The sequence below is a fragment of the Esox lucius genome, chromosome 21 (genome assembly GCF_011004845.1).
Source record: "Esox lucius isolate fEsoLuc1 chromosome 21, fEsoLuc1.pri, whole genome shotgun sequence".
Classification (NCBI taxonomy): domain Eukaryota; kingdom Metazoa; phylum Chordata; class Actinopteri; order Esociformes; family Esocidae; genus Esox; species Esox lucius.
The window spans coordinates 10,410,836-10,427,200 of record NC_047589.1 but is presented as its reverse complement, the minus strand read 5'-3'; the positions used below and the strand labels follow the sequence as shown (position 1 = coordinate 10,427,200).

General features: G+C 42.0%; 1 protein-coding gene across 4 annotated transcripts in view; it reads left to right on the top strand.

Moving 5' to 3' along the window:
- Positions 1–16,365, top strand: part of ptprn2 (protein tyrosine phosphatase receptor type N2) — a 176,417-nt gene that overhangs the window by 13,109 nt on the left and 146,943 nt on the right. For 2 of the 4 annotated variants that reach the window (XM_020041996.3, XM_010902789.5), the window contains exons 2-3: positions 4,679–4,729; positions 15,102–15,215. In XM_020041996.3, the coding sequence (XP_019897555.1) occupies positions 4,679–4,729; positions 15,102–15,215 (165 nt within the window). The remainder of the gene's footprint in view (positions 1–4,678; positions 4,730–15,101; positions 15,216–16,365) is intronic. The other 2 variants (XM_010902790.5, XM_010902791.5) reach the window with 2 other exon arrangements.

Genomic DNA, 16,365 nt, shown 5'->3' with positions numbered 1-16,365 from the left:
AAACAGGTCACGGCCACTGGAAAGTTCCAACACACTGAAACATGGACCAGGTTGCATTTAAAACACAAAAGTCTCACAGCATTCAAACGGATATTATGTGGATTCATTAAAAATAAAAAAAGTGCCAATTGCAGAAAGTTTTTGCGTTTTTTACTCTACTGAATGTTCACGTAGACAGGGGAACCAGACATGGGACATGATATTAGGACACCGCTCTTACTCTGAAACGCTGCGTCAAGGTTTGTTTAGTCTAAGGGGTTGGCAACACTGTGTGGAGCTTTGAGAGTGTCTGAGGGAAGCTTTCCGCATGCTTGACAGTCGAGGGACATCTATTCTAGGAAGCTGGAGATAAACTGTCTGTGTGCAGTCTTGCATGTTTGATTGTGTTTACAGTGCATCCTGCTGCTTGCTGGTCTATGAAGCTAAGTAGGATGGCTCCCGGTCTGTCCCTGGATTGGAGACCAGATGGGCGATCGGTGTTGGTGATCAGACGGAAGGCATGACTTTTTAATGCCCCAGGGCAATACTTCGGGACATTGCCCTGTGTGGGGCACAGTCATCCGGATGGCACTTTAAGTGGGTGTAGTGACTGAGTGTGGTCACCTAAGATCTTCCATTGTGAGTGTAGGGGTGTTAACCCAAGTGTCTTGGCTACATCCACATTACTCATATGAGTCACATGCTCAATCCTAGCCTCCGGTTGGCTCATTTGTCCCCATCCTGTCACCTATATCTGTTCCTCGGGTTGTTGCTTAATGTGAAAAGTCTGCAGGTGTTTATCCCTGAAAGCAAAGCTACATAATAGTTTTGTCCCTTTTTGCAATGGCCGCCTGACTATTAGTTATCCTGCTGACACAAAGAATGATTCGCTATTCAGACCCAATTTGGCCAGCTAAGACCCACTCCCATCCCCGGGAATGTGTTAGCGCGCCGCGCGACTCTAATCCAATTGGCCCAGAGAACGTCACGCGTTTAATGATGTATCTGAAAGAGGTTTGAACAGGAGACGTCTGAGAACTGGTTCTCTCATCTCAGTTGAGTCATTAACAGGCCGCTCACGGACCGCCTCTGTTCATTAAAGTGCTGTATGTCAAATGCTCTCCCCCCTGCTAAGCCCATTCAGCCGCCACGACCCACACGCCCCTGTCCAAGGGTTGTGTGCCCTGGTTGACTCCCCATGGGAAGGAACCTGCAATCGCCTGAGGCCTCACATCATCAAAGGGCCTGGTGATCTGGACACACTTAAAATAAAATGTATTTTACTTTTTAAGTGATCCTAATCTCAGTTTGGATTGCCCAAATTATTTTGGAGTTTTTCAATGCATTGCATTTACGAAACAGCATGTTTGCCAATGAAGCTTAAAATCATGGTATCAGATAATAAATGATGATATATTTATGTTATGTTAACTAATACAAATTTGCTTTAACTTGGAAAATCATTTGTTATTTTTACAGTTGCATCAGTTATGCTCCCCGCATAAAGAGAAACACAAAGACTGCTGGAAGTACCAGAGTACAAGATCATAATTTCAATGACTTCAACAAACATGTCAAAAAACATTATGCCTGATGGTCTGTATCGGTAAACTGGCAAGCACTAGTCACTTATCCTAGGGACGACATGCAGTATGGACAATCCCATGAATATATCAGGGGTCAACAGGGTTTACATTTTCCCTCACCATGTGATGCCGACCACAACACATCGTGGCACTGTTTCCGAGGTTAGAACAGATTTTGAGAAACACTCAATAGAATATTACGATTTGTTTTTCTTTTTTTTATGTTTTCTTGAAAGTTACGTAAGTTACTGTTATGCATTTCCAGCAAAATTGCTGCTACCCTCAATCCTACATGACAGGTCATTGCCATTCCTGCCCCTCAAAAGTACACTCTGGTCCCACTGAAATTGTCAAGCTCTTGTTGTTCTCTGGGGTTTATTGGCGGACTACACTCGAAAAGGCTTTCTTCACAAGCATGATATCCGGGTGCTGCCTGGTGGAATATAGCTGTCAGTGAAGGCTTTCCCACGGCCTTGCACACTTCATGAAATTTCATCTTCACCCTTTTTACTGGCACTGCATATGAAATGCTCAGTCCTCACTTTGGCCAGTGCCATCTCTTTCTCCCCCTGTCGAACACTCCAAGGCATTAGCTTTGTGACTCCCACCACAATGACATCTCAAACGTTCACCCTTTTTATAAAGAACTGTTGACCCTCACCACAGCACAGACACCTCAGCTCCCTCAACACGTCTGAAATCTTTACAGTGATCGCGCTGCGTGGATTCTGGTATAAACGCTGTCACCTTGTTATTTGTGTTTCCCAGCTTCTGTTCAGGAGGTAGAACCCCCTTCCCAAAAAAACGATAGAACAGACAGACTTATTACTTCCTCTTCGTACTACATGCCCCGGCTTGCAATGGTTCAATCAACCTCCAACGAAACCCCAGATATCACCCCATGTTACATATTGGACTGGAAACACTGACGAGACACCAGTCAGGTACAGGCGAGATGTTCTTTATTGCAGATTACTCTTCCCTTTATTCAGGATTCGGACTTTCTTGTATACCCTATCTCGGTGTCACTGCTACATGGTCACACAATGGTCTACTTCTTGTCATTCTCAGAGAAACATTTTCGACGCAGTTGCACATCTATCTTTTTCCCATTGTTTGCAGAAGAATATGACGGCTGACAGAACAAGACAATGGCTGACAGACCAGGAGGAATGCGAGAAGAGGGTAAACATTAAATAGCTGTGATGCCCTGCGCTGTGTCCTATAGTACGCCACTCAATGTTTAGAACACAGACATCATGATATACATTCTAACATTATTCTCATATTCCCACAACCCCCGGGAGCGGCGCTTTGTTTCCGAAGAGTAAAACAAAGGACACTGACGATGTCGGCAAGACACCGTGTTGACAGACCGTCCTTGCTGTCTTTGCCTGGTGGGATATTCTCTCCCATCTTTCCTGTGGGATATTCTCTCTCCAAAGCTATTACGAGGGCTGACTCACTGGCATTCTCAGGCTGTCCCTAATGTTTAATAGATGGGAGGGAACTCTGTGGGCTATATTCTGGACCGTCTCAGGGGTGGGTTTGTGGTTGGTTTGTGTCTCTTTGGTGTTCTTGGTAAATTGGGTGGAGCTATATCCCGCCCGGTTGCTCCTGTCCGTGGCCTCGGCGCCTAGATTTTCACTGCAATAGTTTTAACTGGACTAAGGTCAGGACTGGGAGGCTGGTCAGGTTTGAGGGTAGGTGGCACATAGTGAAATATAGGGAGGTACTTGAAGGATCCAGAGTACACAGAACCTCAGACTGGGGGCGGATTCAACTTTCGGCACGATGATGATCTGAGACACCCAGCCAACATGGTTCTTGAGTGGCTTCAGAACATTTGTGAATGTCCTTGAGTGGCCCAGGCAATGTCTGGACTTGAACTGTGGAAAGACCTGAAGAAGTCCATAACACTACCAATTGTGGAGAAAATTAAGGTGTATGAATACTTTTTGATGGCACTGTATATAAAATGTAGACACTGTCCTATGAGTTTGAAGATTTGCTTGTACTTACATACCCAAACCATAGCATGACTTTCACAATTTTTCACAGATTAGATGGTAAGCTAAGATGGTACACATTCCTCTCGAATACTGCACGCTCTTTAAGATACTATAACCAGGCCTTTCAGATTTTTGCCTTACTACTGCTTTACGCCTTGCAGTGTGACCTCTGTAGTTCTGCTGGTGAGGTCTTCTGAGGATGGTAGTGGCTGTTAAATCCACGCCCATGTTTTGGAGATCTTGAAGCTATAAGGTTATTGGCATGTTTCTGACCCCTTTTCCCAGATTTTTCAACTTCATTATGTCTTCCTTGACTTTTATTGACACCTCTTTGGTTATGCCGACAGGCACAAATTGCAGACTTCAAAGGCAAAGCCTAGAATTGTGAGTACACATTGACGTCTCTCTTATGTCTGCACAGATGATGTGATGGAACACCTCTAAACAGAAATACCTGTCAAGACGGTTTTCCCAACCTGCCAATCTAATCACTGGTTGGCAAACTGAACTCCCCAGAACTAGATGAATGAACTGATGGTCTTGTTTTGAACAGAATCTTTTCTATACAAACTAAATTTAAAAATGCATGTTAAATAATCTTTTCATTATAGAATAATTGCTATATATAAAAACATTCTAAACACATTTTTAGAAACTGTGTATCATTCTTTTTTCCACAGATTGTTTTTTTTTACCAGTCATGAGTGAACGCCCTAATGGATGTGCAGCCACTGACCTGCGGCTTGAGTATAGTCAGTTTTCAGCGTGAAATATGACCACAAGGACTTGTAACCCAAAAGCTCCAGCCATCTGTTCATTTATCAGCTCGAAACAAGAACACACAGCCTTGGTTCAGTCTGCTTTTAATTCCCATTAATATTAATATATGGGAAAGAAGATTGACCATGGGCTTGGATACTAGAAACACACAGTGCAGGTCCTAACAATCTAATGTAGCCAGTGTAAGGACAAATATTTCCAGCCTCGATGAACACTCCAAAAATCTAATTGGGTCGTTCTGATGTACCTAAAACAGTACATATCAGTAAAGTAGCAGGCCACATATAAGTTAATGTGTTTTTATGTCTCTTATTCTTTCAGGTTGCCTGTTCGAGGATGAACTCTGCACACCTTATGAGTTCTGCGCAAATGGTAAACCAGCCTGCTTCAAGAGTTGACTTCTGAGAAGGGCCTATCTACAGTAGGGAGAACAAGTATTTGATACACTGCCGATTTTGCAGGTTTTCCTACTTACAAAGCATGTAGAGGTCTGTAATTTTCATCATAGGTACACTTCAACTGTGAGAGACTAAAACAAAAATCCAGAAAATCACATTGTATGCTTTTTTAATAATTAATTAGCATTTTATTGCTTTAATGACATAAGTATTTGATCACCTACCAACCAGTAAGAATTCCGGCTCTCACAGAGCTGTTAGTCTTTCTTTAAGAAGCCCTCCTGTTCTCCACTCATTACCTGTATTAACTGAACCTGTTTGAACTTGTTACCTGTATAAAAGACACCTGTCCACACATTCAATCAAACAGACACCAACCTATCCACAATGGCCAAGACCAGAGCTGTGTAAGTACATCAGGGATGAAATTGTAGACCTGCACAAGGCTGGGATGGGCTACAGGACAATAGGCAAGCAGCTTGGTGAGAAGGCAACAACTGTTGGCACAATTATTAGAAAATGGAAGAAGTTCAAGATGACGGTCAATCTCCCTCGGTCTGGGTCTCCATGCAAGATCTCACTTCGTGGGGCGTCAGTGATCATGAGGAAGGTGAGGGATCAGCCCAGAACTACACGGCAGGACCTGGTCAATGACCTCAAGAGAGCTGGGACCACAGTCTCATAGAAATCCATTAGTAACACATTACGCCGTCATGGATTAAAATCCTGCAGCGCACGCAAGGTCCCCCTGCAAAAGCCAGTGCATGTCCAGGCCCGTCTGAAGTTTGCCAATGACCATCTGGATGATCCAGAGGAGGAATGGGAGAAGGTCATATGGTCTGATGAGACAAAAATAGAGCTTTTTGGTCTAAACTCCACTCGCAGTGTTTGGAGGAAGAAGAAAGATGAGTACAACCCCAAGAACACCATCCCAACCGTGAAGCATGGAGGTGGAAACATCATTCTTTGGGGATGCTTTTCTGCAAAGGGGACAGGACGACTGCACCGTATTGAGGGGAGGATGGATGAGGCCATGTATCGCGAGATCTTGCCAACAACCTCCTTCCCTCAGTAAGAGCATGGAAGATGGGTCGTGGCTGGGTCTTCCAACATGACAACGACCCGAAACACACAGCCAGGGCAACTAAGGAGTGGCTCCGTAAGAAGCATCTCAAGGTCCTGGAGTGGCCTAGCCTGTCTCCAGACCTGAACCCAATAGAAAATCTTTGGAGGGAGCTGAAAGTCCGTATTGCCCAGCGACTGCCCCAAAACCTGAAGGATCTGGAGAAGGTCTGTATTGAGGAGTGGGCCAAAATCCCTGCTGCAGTGTGTGCAAACCTGGTCAAGAACTACAGGAAACGTATGATCTCTGTAATTGCAAACAAAGGTTTCTGTACATAATATTAAGTTCTGCTTTTCTGATTATCAAATACTTATGCCATGCAATAAAATGCAAATTAATTACTTAAAAATCATACAATGTGATTTTCTGGATTTTTGTTTTAGATTCCGTCACTCACAGTTGAAGAGTACCTATGATAAAAATTACCGACTTCTACATGCTTTGTAAGTGGGAAAACCTGCAAAATCAGCAGTGTATCAAATACTTGTTCTCCCCACTGTATATAGCTCTTCGCTGACAGTATCAACTGGAATCGACTCACATACACTATTCCATACACACTCATTGTTTTTCAGCATCACCAGGGGAAACTCAGTTTGCGTTCCAAATTGCATCCTATTTCTTTGGTAGTTCCCTCCTTTAGACCCATTCGTGTCTGGTCAAAATAAGCGCACTAAATAGGGTGCCATTTGGGATGTTACCTGACAAGAGCATCAGAGGGCTTTTGTAAATGTTCTGCTCCAACAATGCTGATGAGTCAAGTGGGAGACATACACAGAGTTCTTAGGGCCAAACATAAATAACATTTGTCAACCACACTCTCATGGTTGTACTACAGAATATATTTCCTCTGTATTTTCCCGCATTGCTTTGCCGCTGGCTACAGATAGTTTATCTTCATCTCTCTTGTGTTGCTAAGAATTGTCCTACATTGCAGGGAATGCAGATGAGCTTCAGAGTTACATAATCTAAACCCCATACTAACATAGTTATGTTTACGGTATTGCCCTTTAATGTGGCTTATTCCTCCAGCTATTCTGAACGCCTAATCACAGACCAAGCAACATTATGGACTGAACTTTCAAACTCTGTTCCTTCAAGGTTATACTGCTGTAACAACTCTGATCTGGACAGACAATAGATGCCCTGATGTGTTATACAGATGCGCAGATTAATGAGTAACCATTTCATCTGCTGATACCAGTCAAGTATACCCCTTAGGCAAATACCTGATCCCCCACATTCCTTTTCTAATTTGAATAAGGGGCTCTCAGTCCTTTAATCAGTGAGAATACATTGGTTAGAGAAATTTTCACAACAATGTTCATAACGTTAAACATTAAATAGCATGTCCTGGGAGTAGAGACAGGGTGACGCAACATATCCCAGGTCTCATGCTGAGGCTTTGTTTATTTGGCCTGTGGAAAAATTGTGTACAGTTGCGTAGGTCTGATTGAACACAATCGAGTTTGGATGATCTTCAGAGCAAAAGGCAGCACTGTGAAAGATGAATGTATTCCCCCTGGGATAGGGTCCAGATAGGTGTTCAGCGGACGTATGAATCAAGCATGTGATACTAGAAGTGCTGATCCCGGAACAACCTGTGCATATAGTATTCTTTGCAATCGCAGGTGAGAAAGATGCTATACAGAACCACTCCAAAGTTTGGACACACCTACTCAGTCAAGGGTATTTCTTTAGTTATACTTTTTTCTGCATTGTAGAATAATAGTAGACATCACACACTATTAACTAACACATATGGAATCATGTAGCAACCAAAAAAGCGTTAAAGAGATCAAAATACATTTAGTATTGTAGATTCTCCGAAGTAGCCACCATTTGCCTTAATGACAGCTTTGTACACTCTTTGCACTTGCTTACGCAGCTTCATGACATGACACCGTTAATACATTTCAATTAACATGTGCCATATTAAAGGTTCATTTGTGGAATTTCTTTCCTTCTTAATTTGTTTGTGCTAATCAGATGTGTTGTGACAAGGTTGGGTTGGTATACAGAAGACCATCATTATGTCTGTATGTAGTCCATATTATGTCAAGAACATCTAAAATAAGCAAATAGAAATGACACTCCATCATTACTTTAAGACACAAAGAACATTTCTAAAACTCTCAAATGCAGTCGCAAAACCATCAAGCGCTATGATGAAACTGGCTCTCATGATGACTGCCCAGGAAGAAAGAACCAGAGATACCTCTGCTGGAGAGGATAAGTTCATTAGAGTTACCAGCCTCAGAAATCGGCAATTAACTGCATCTCAGATTGTAGCCTAAATAAATGCTTCACAGAGATCAGTAACAGGCACATTTCAACATCGACTGTTCAGAGGAGACTGCGTGAATCAGGCCTTCATGGTCAAATTGTTGCAAAGAAACCACTATTAAAGGACAACAACAAGATGAAGAGACATGCTTGGAACAAGATACATGACAAATTGACATCAGATCACTGGAAATCTGTCAATTTTTCCCAGTTCTAACTGCTGTGTCTTTGAGACACAGAGTGGGTGAATTAATCATCTCCACAGGTATGGTTCACACGAGAAGCATGGAGGTGTGATGGTGTGGGGGTGCTTTGCTGGTGCCACTGTCAGTGATTAGTTAGAATTCAAGGCACAAAACACACCCGCAGGCTTTTTAGTCGCTATTTGACCAAGAAGGAGAGTGATGGTGCTACATCAGATGACCAGGGCTCAACAATCACCAAACCTCAACCCAACTGAGATGGTTTGGGATGAGTTGAATCGCATGGTGAAGGAAAAGTAGCCAACAAGTGCTCAGCATTTATGTGAACTCCTTCAAGTCTGTTGGGAAATCATTCCAGGTGACTACCTCATGAAGCTGGTTGTGTCCAAACCTTTGATTGGTACTGTAGGCTACTTCTAAGAGATCCCTGATTAAACAGATACACCATGTCTGCGTGTGTTTGCATGTTGGATTGACTGACATGCCTATTTTCATATTAACCCAGTTTAGCAGGATGGAACTGAGCTGGAAAAGGTTCCGTGCTGAAATCAATCAATCAATCAATCAATCAAAATTTATTTATAAAGCGCTTTTTACAACAGCAGTTGTCACAAAGTGCTTTACAGAGACACCCGGCCTTAAACCCCAAGGAGCAAACAACAGTAGTGTTGAATTGCAGTGGCTAGGAAAAACTCCCTAAGAAGGTCAAATTTTAGGAAGAAACCTAGAGAGGACCCAGGCTCAGAGGGGTGACCAGTCCTCTTCTGGCTGTGCCGGGTGAGATATTAAGAGTCCAATTGGAATAATAAATACATTTCTCTTGGCTAAATCCAGAGTATATTCGATTTTAGACTAGGTCAGAAGTATGACCAGGTGGACAAGGACAGGAACAGCAACGGTCCCCCCAAACCAGGTAATCCGCAGGTGTGGACCAGGACCTCATCTCCTTCTAAAATTTAAAATTGGAGGAAACTGAGAAAAGTTAGTAGTACATCCCTCATGTCCCCCAGCACAATAATATAGCAGCGTAACACCTTGGAAACTGAGACGGGGGGGTCCGGTGACACTGTGGCCCTACCCGGGGGAGGCCCCGGACAGGGCCCAACAGGCAGGAAATCAATCCAACCACATTGCCAGGCATCAACCAAAGGGACACCCACCAACAGAAATGAAAAAAGAGATCTGCGTGTAATTACCCTGAATGGTTTTCTATTAAGGTTGCTGTGTCATCTAATAGAAGGAAATCGCTGACACCTTTCAAACACAACACCCAGGGGCTCTTTGGATAGAGGGTGTGGCGCTAAGGTCGTTCTTGGTTCATGTTGATGATGAGAAAGAGTGAGCTGAGCTACGGCCGTTTAACTGATGGAAAACGAATGAGAAGAGGCTTCTGGAACGTATACAAGAAGGTTGTTGCCTGTTAGTACGAGTGTGGTTTTTCCGTGTCGGCCGCAGGGAGATTGATTTCCAGTCTTCAGCTGCTAATCAATTATTGGTGACCCGCCCTCTGTGAGATTACAGCCAATGAGGTGAAGGGGACACAGCAGATGGAGAGACATTTAATTTCCTCACAAAATACAGCCTTATCTCCTCAGTCAATGAAATAATATATTAAATAAAATGAGTTTACATGGGTGGGAGTGAGTGTGTCTCTAAAGGTTCAGAGCTCAGTGTCGAGTGTTCACCATGCTTTGGCGTGGGCACTCTACTCGACAGACAAGATGATGCTCAGTCCCTCTATGTATAGACCTGCTAATGAACGGAACTGTGAGAAGAGTGTGGGGTTGTATAACTATCTCCACTGCTTAGTTTCTGTTGATTGTCCCCGAAGTAGTAACCTGGCCGACCTGTGCTTAGTGAAATGGGAGATTTCAAACCCAGCTCTTCAGTCTCTACATTAGGTGGAGGTATAGGTCATCTGTGTTTTCCTTATTGAGAGAAGCAAATAAAAGCTCACAAAAGAAGGGATTTCATATTGGTATTATCTTTTTATGATTCAAGATGCATTGCTTCCATGTGTCTGTTTTTGATAAGCAAAGTGCTCCAGCCACCCCCCCCCAGGACGTTTTTTTTACAAGAAAACTTTTAAGTGATGTTGTAGTATTGATTAGTGGTCAGCTCGGCTCAATCTAGATTCCCATTTGGTCTCTTAAGGACTTCACACTTTCCATAGACTTGCACTCGTATGACACTCCTCCTTCCTCTGGTCTAATCAGATCAACTGATATTACAGAAAATGTCACTTAACGTGAATTGATGACATAGAGCTACTCTGTCATAATGTACTTGGAGGTTCCAATCCAAAGTCATTGTGGGTTACCACGTTTATTCAGAACAAGTAACACCATATTTCCTATATGGTTCCAGTGTGCAATGTAGGGAATATGGTCACATTTGGGAAGCTTGGCCTGATTTAAAATGTGTGTTTACAGGCTAGACATTATACATTATCTGACCAAATGCTGAATCCGGGCACCAGTAGCACACTCAATACACACGCAGAACATGTCCCTGAAAGATGGGTGTGAACAGTTTAAACTGTTTGGTTATTGAGGTGGGGATTAAGGACAGTATACAACTGGACTGTTGCCACATAGAAAATGTGTATTTGTATACTATTTGAGTATCCCTGATATAGGGAATAACTAGGCCTTTTCAATAGCCTTGCTTCCAGAGCTTGTTTCTCTGAATTTCAGATTGACAGGTTTCCTCCAGAAACGTTTGCCGTCCTTGACTGCCTGTCAGCTTTAGTGCTTCGTTATGTTATCCTTAAGCATTAGTGCTCACAGTTAAATAGCTTTAACGTCAGTAGGATTCTGTCTGTCTCTCTGTCATAATGGGAAAGGATGGAATATCTGGTTTGAGAATTATTTACCTTTAGCAGAAAAGCTTCTTACATCTGTCAGTCAACATTCTGGGGATTTCCAAGGCCTAACACATACATTCAAAACACCTTGGATATGTCCCAAATTACACCTTATTTTATAAGCAGGGCATTGCTTTTGGTCGAACATAATGCGCTATAAAGGGATGTCATTAGTGACAGAAAGACAATGGTTTTGCAATAACGTGTTACAGAGACTGCATCTATTTTTAGTCTCACCCACTGTTATTCCACCCCTTTTTTTCTCCATTATAATTCAATGCATTTATTATTGTTGTATGTCTAGCGTCATTTCATTTTCAGTGTGATTGATTGAGTTATTTTGACGGATTATGGTTACTTTCTGGAGAAATCCACTGGGCTTTTATCACCTCCCCTGGTGTGTGGTAAGGACATACACATAATTTATTTGTTTTCAGCTGAAAGTTTCTGTAGCGTTGACAAAGTTGTTTAAGGAAAGCGTTGTGTATAATTGTCTATCAGCGTTTTAAATCTCACGTGGCATTTTACCTAATTGTCCTAAAAAAATAATATTATGAATGACAACGTTTTTTAATAGCTCTGCAGTTCTGCATATTTTTTATTATTTGACTGCTTTCAACTATAATACGACAAAAAATGTACAGAGTTTTAACTTACTGTTCAACTTACATCTTTACAAGTCCCAATGCTTCAGCACTGGAAAAATATAACATTGATCAAATATAGAATATTTAAGGTAATGATTCACACCTATATTTTATCACCTGACCCAATGTAAATCCATTAATTTGGTTTAACCTGATTTTCTAAGTTGATTCCGTCAAGTCTTATTTGCATACATCCCTGCATGCCTTTATACATGTGAGTGATACCCACCCATTAGTGTGTTTGTTATTAACAGAGACATGGTTGTTGCACTCAACCATTCATAATCCTGAAGCTTCCAATTAGTGTGCGCTAAAGTAATTCATACTGTGCTCATAATGTATTTGCATGGGTCTCACGGCAAATATGCTTGTTGGGTTCTAACAGGACCAGTTCTAGGCGTAAATGGCAGACCACTTGGGAAACCCCAAACTGATTTAGGAGAGTGGGCCCCAAAGGCTAGAGCCGGCAACAGGTTTCTAAATATTACCCATTGGACTACACCTGAGAAATTAGGCAACTAGTGTAAAATGTTATCACTTACATCACACATTCAAAACAACTGAATGAGCAGGGACAAGACCAGGTTAACTACATCAACTAAAACAAACATCTCTGTAATGGGTGCAATAAATTCAACCGCTTAAACGTTAATTCGGTTAAGAAAAATATATATTTTAATGACTTAATATAATAAAACAAAGTAATCAATGTATGCATGGATAACAGAAGATATTACAACAAACTTCTTTCAACAAAGCTTTCATGGAAAATTTTGCTGATGTTACCAAATCCCTTTTGGGTCAACCTAAAAACATACATTAAATGAAACAGAATTATTTAGGCTTTACACTCCGCCAGCAACTTGACTTGATCCAAAGAAAAAAAGATTTGGTTCTACAACTAAACTAATCATTTTCCAGTGAATGGAATAAAAGAAAAATGAATTGGACAAACAACAGCTGGTAATACTTATTCAGTGTGTAACACTGTAGGACGGACATGAGTGCAGGGAGAACGGGTGACTAAAAGAAGTAACCCAAACTGAAACTACTCATTAAAACAGTGGCATGGTAACAAAATAATGACAGAGAACACACAACAAGGGAAAAGGAAATAGGAACAGTGATCAGGAACACAGGTGAGGGTGATAACAACTAACTGGTGTCCATACTGAAAATGAGGTTGGGAGGGTGTTGGATCTCCCTACTGACAAGGACGTGACAGCTCCCCCCCAACTCTTTCGTTTAAAATCACATTAAGACGCATGCAGGTGTCTTTCCAAATATGAGCGTTGAATATTAGCCCATGCAATAAAATAAATAATATGTTAAATGTAAATTCAAACATTTGGAAGTGATGTGTACAACACAATAATAATTGCTAAATGTAGTTTATTGTGTAAAGAAGGTTATGCATTGTGTGTGTGTGCGTGCGTGTGTGCGCGGATTTTTGCATGCGCCGGGTGCGTGCGTGCGTGCACGTGCGCATGTTTGCGTTTTTGTGTGCTGGCTTTACAGTATGTGTGATGTCTGTTGAAAATATCCTGTCAACCATGGAGGAAACTACGCATTAACAGTTGCAGTTGTCATGGAAACTGGTGGAGGAGCACAACCCATCAAATATGAGACTGTGGGTTGTTGTGTCAATGTCTGCTCTGTCTGTCAACTGTTATGTCATCCCAATTACATTGCTATGACCACGATCTGCAAAAGGAAAAAGGAACATATCTGTCCTCGCCGACTTAATGGCTTCTGATCTTCACGATCACATCTCAACCCATTCCTGACTTGATCATAATTTCAGAAACAGTTGCACATTCTCTGTATCCATCTTTATTTGCCCTTTTTCACTCCTGTTTCTTAAATCCCCGGTTCCCTGTTGTCACTCCGAGACGGATTCCTGTTTACTCTACAGTGAGATTTTATGTTAATTTTCCTTTCCAAAGGCTTTCTCCCACAGAGAGGTGTTATTACATGGGTGAAAGCAACATGGAAACACTGCCTTATCATTTAGAAGACAAATTCAATTAAAAGTGGAGATTGACATTGTATTATCGTCATGGTAATTATGAGCCACTCAATGTAACAGTGAACACAGACCTGTAATTAAAAAGTTCTCAAATGAGCTGAGGCTGAAATGCAGTGACTACTGTGGATACAGACTGCTGTTGAAAACCAGTACTACTGGACAAACCTAGTTAAGAGTACTTAAAGATTAGTGTAATACATGATAAACCTATTTAATATTCAGAGTACTAATGACTAGTAGTAATATAGGCTAACCCTAGTTAGTATTTTGAGTATTGAATAGTTTTAAGAAAGGATAACTGTAGTTAATTAATTATTTAATGCAAAGACGCAAACCTAAGCTCTGAATGTATTCAGTGCGTACAGCACACATTGTTCTGAACATAGAAAATAAAATGCTAAATGTAAATTCAGTACGTAAAGTAAATCAATAAAGGTTGAAAAAATATACATCAAAATAAATGCATGTGAAGCATATTAGTGATGGATGTCATGATACTAGTTATGGATGTCACGATACTAGTGAAGGATGTCACGATATTAGTGATGGGTGTCACGATACTAGTGAAGGATGTCACAATATTAGTGATGGATGTCACAATACTAGTGATGGATGTCACGATACTAGTGATGGATGTCAATTATGCCATGATGTCATTAGCCTCCACTGAAAGCAAAGTGCAGTAAATTACTGCAAATCTGTGGGTCAGTATGAACACACACACAAACACACTTTTGCATGTGACTGGGTCATTTATATTCCTCACACTGCGTCCTGACCCCCGGTCTCCCTGCCGACCCATCCTCTTTCTCCAGTCCAGATAACCATTGAATTATTGGCCAGACAGGAGCTCCGCCGTGGGTTGCCTAGCAACCTGCAATGGGCGAAGTCGAGCATGCCTGCTGATAGACAGATAACCGGGTCCCTGATAACGTCTCAATGATGGCCGGGTGCTTATCACACCGCTGTCCAAAAAAAGTGTCAGCTATTAGGTTCCAATCAGGAACTTAGGCTTACACAGAATTTCAGGGAACACACAAGTTTGCCTTTTTTCCCCAAAACGTTGTGGTAGATTATGTTCCACCCAGAGAGCCGCGATCCTAAAGAGCTGTCCCATTGTCATTGCATTCATGAGGTAGGAAATCCTTGGCGGTGCTCCGTTGACATGGTGAATGTGTGTGTTCTCTTGTAGACAGAGTGTTTGGAAGGTGTCTGGATTTGCCCGGGTCGGACCTGTACACCTATGACGTGACAGCCTCCACTCAGCAGCGCCTAAGGAATCTCCTCCAGAAACTGTCCCAGCGAGGTACTGTTTGTCTTTCTGTGTCTCTCTGTCCCACTGTCTATTTGTTTGTCTCCACTTTTCTCTGTTGGTGTGTCCGTCCGTCTCACTAAAGGCCAGTGGAAAAGCCATTCCATTGGAAGGGAACTCATCAAAACCACTTGTTCAGTAGCTGTAGTGGACCATTGAAAGAGTCCATGGTAAATTAGGGTTTCATTATGTCATTTTTTACACTCCTGTTTTCTTCTCGTTAAGCCCTAACGGACAAATGAAGAAACCAACCCTCTACACAGAGGGTAGCTATGTTGTCCTCGCACTGCTTTTGTTTTCACTTTCTTGCCCCGGCTCCTGCTGGGCGTGGGTGATCTCCATTTTAAAACAGGGGTTAATTCTCTTCTGTCCCCGTGAAAGCAGGCCCGACAGTTTTATGCTTTGAGACTATAACGCCGACAGGAATCTAATTGGCTCGTGTGATTGCGGGACATTTAGTGCTAATTTTGTGGATGAGTGAGTGCGCGGCATGCAGCCTAATTGTGTTAGAAGGCCTCCCCTGCTTCATTGACGGTAGCGCTGAAGCTAATGTGCTTGTTAAACAGGGTAGATACAGAGAGCAGGACACACTACAATCTTAAGGATGCCCTCAAACAACAGGATGGAGGACACAGTTGGAACATATCATTAGAAGCCAATTATGATTCATTTTGATTGCCATGATAATCTCACAAAATAAATTATTCGCCTTTCGGCAAGATTCCATCCATTGTTCAAAACATTTGTGGCTTATGTCTGGTAATCTTTCTCCCTCTGTCTTACTTCCTGTCGATTTGTCGTTTTCTTACGCTGTCAGTGTCTTCTTCTCCCTCCATCTCTGTCTTACTTGGTCTTGTTTTCTCTCTGTATCTCTCTCACACTCTTTGTTTGTCTCTCTGCCTGTCCATCTGTCTCACTCAGACTATTTTAAATGTTATTTTGTTGTTTGTCCTGGATGGCAGATGAAAGCGAACAATCATTTTAGGCCTCCAGTCAGGACCAGACATCTAAAGCTTTTGAACTGACATAGTGCAATGAAGCCAGTGAATTCTGTGAAATTAGTCAGTCTGTAGTGAATCTAAAGGAACTTAAAGGCTAGTGTTAGTTGATTATACTGCTCAGGTTAGTTTGAATCTTTCGAATA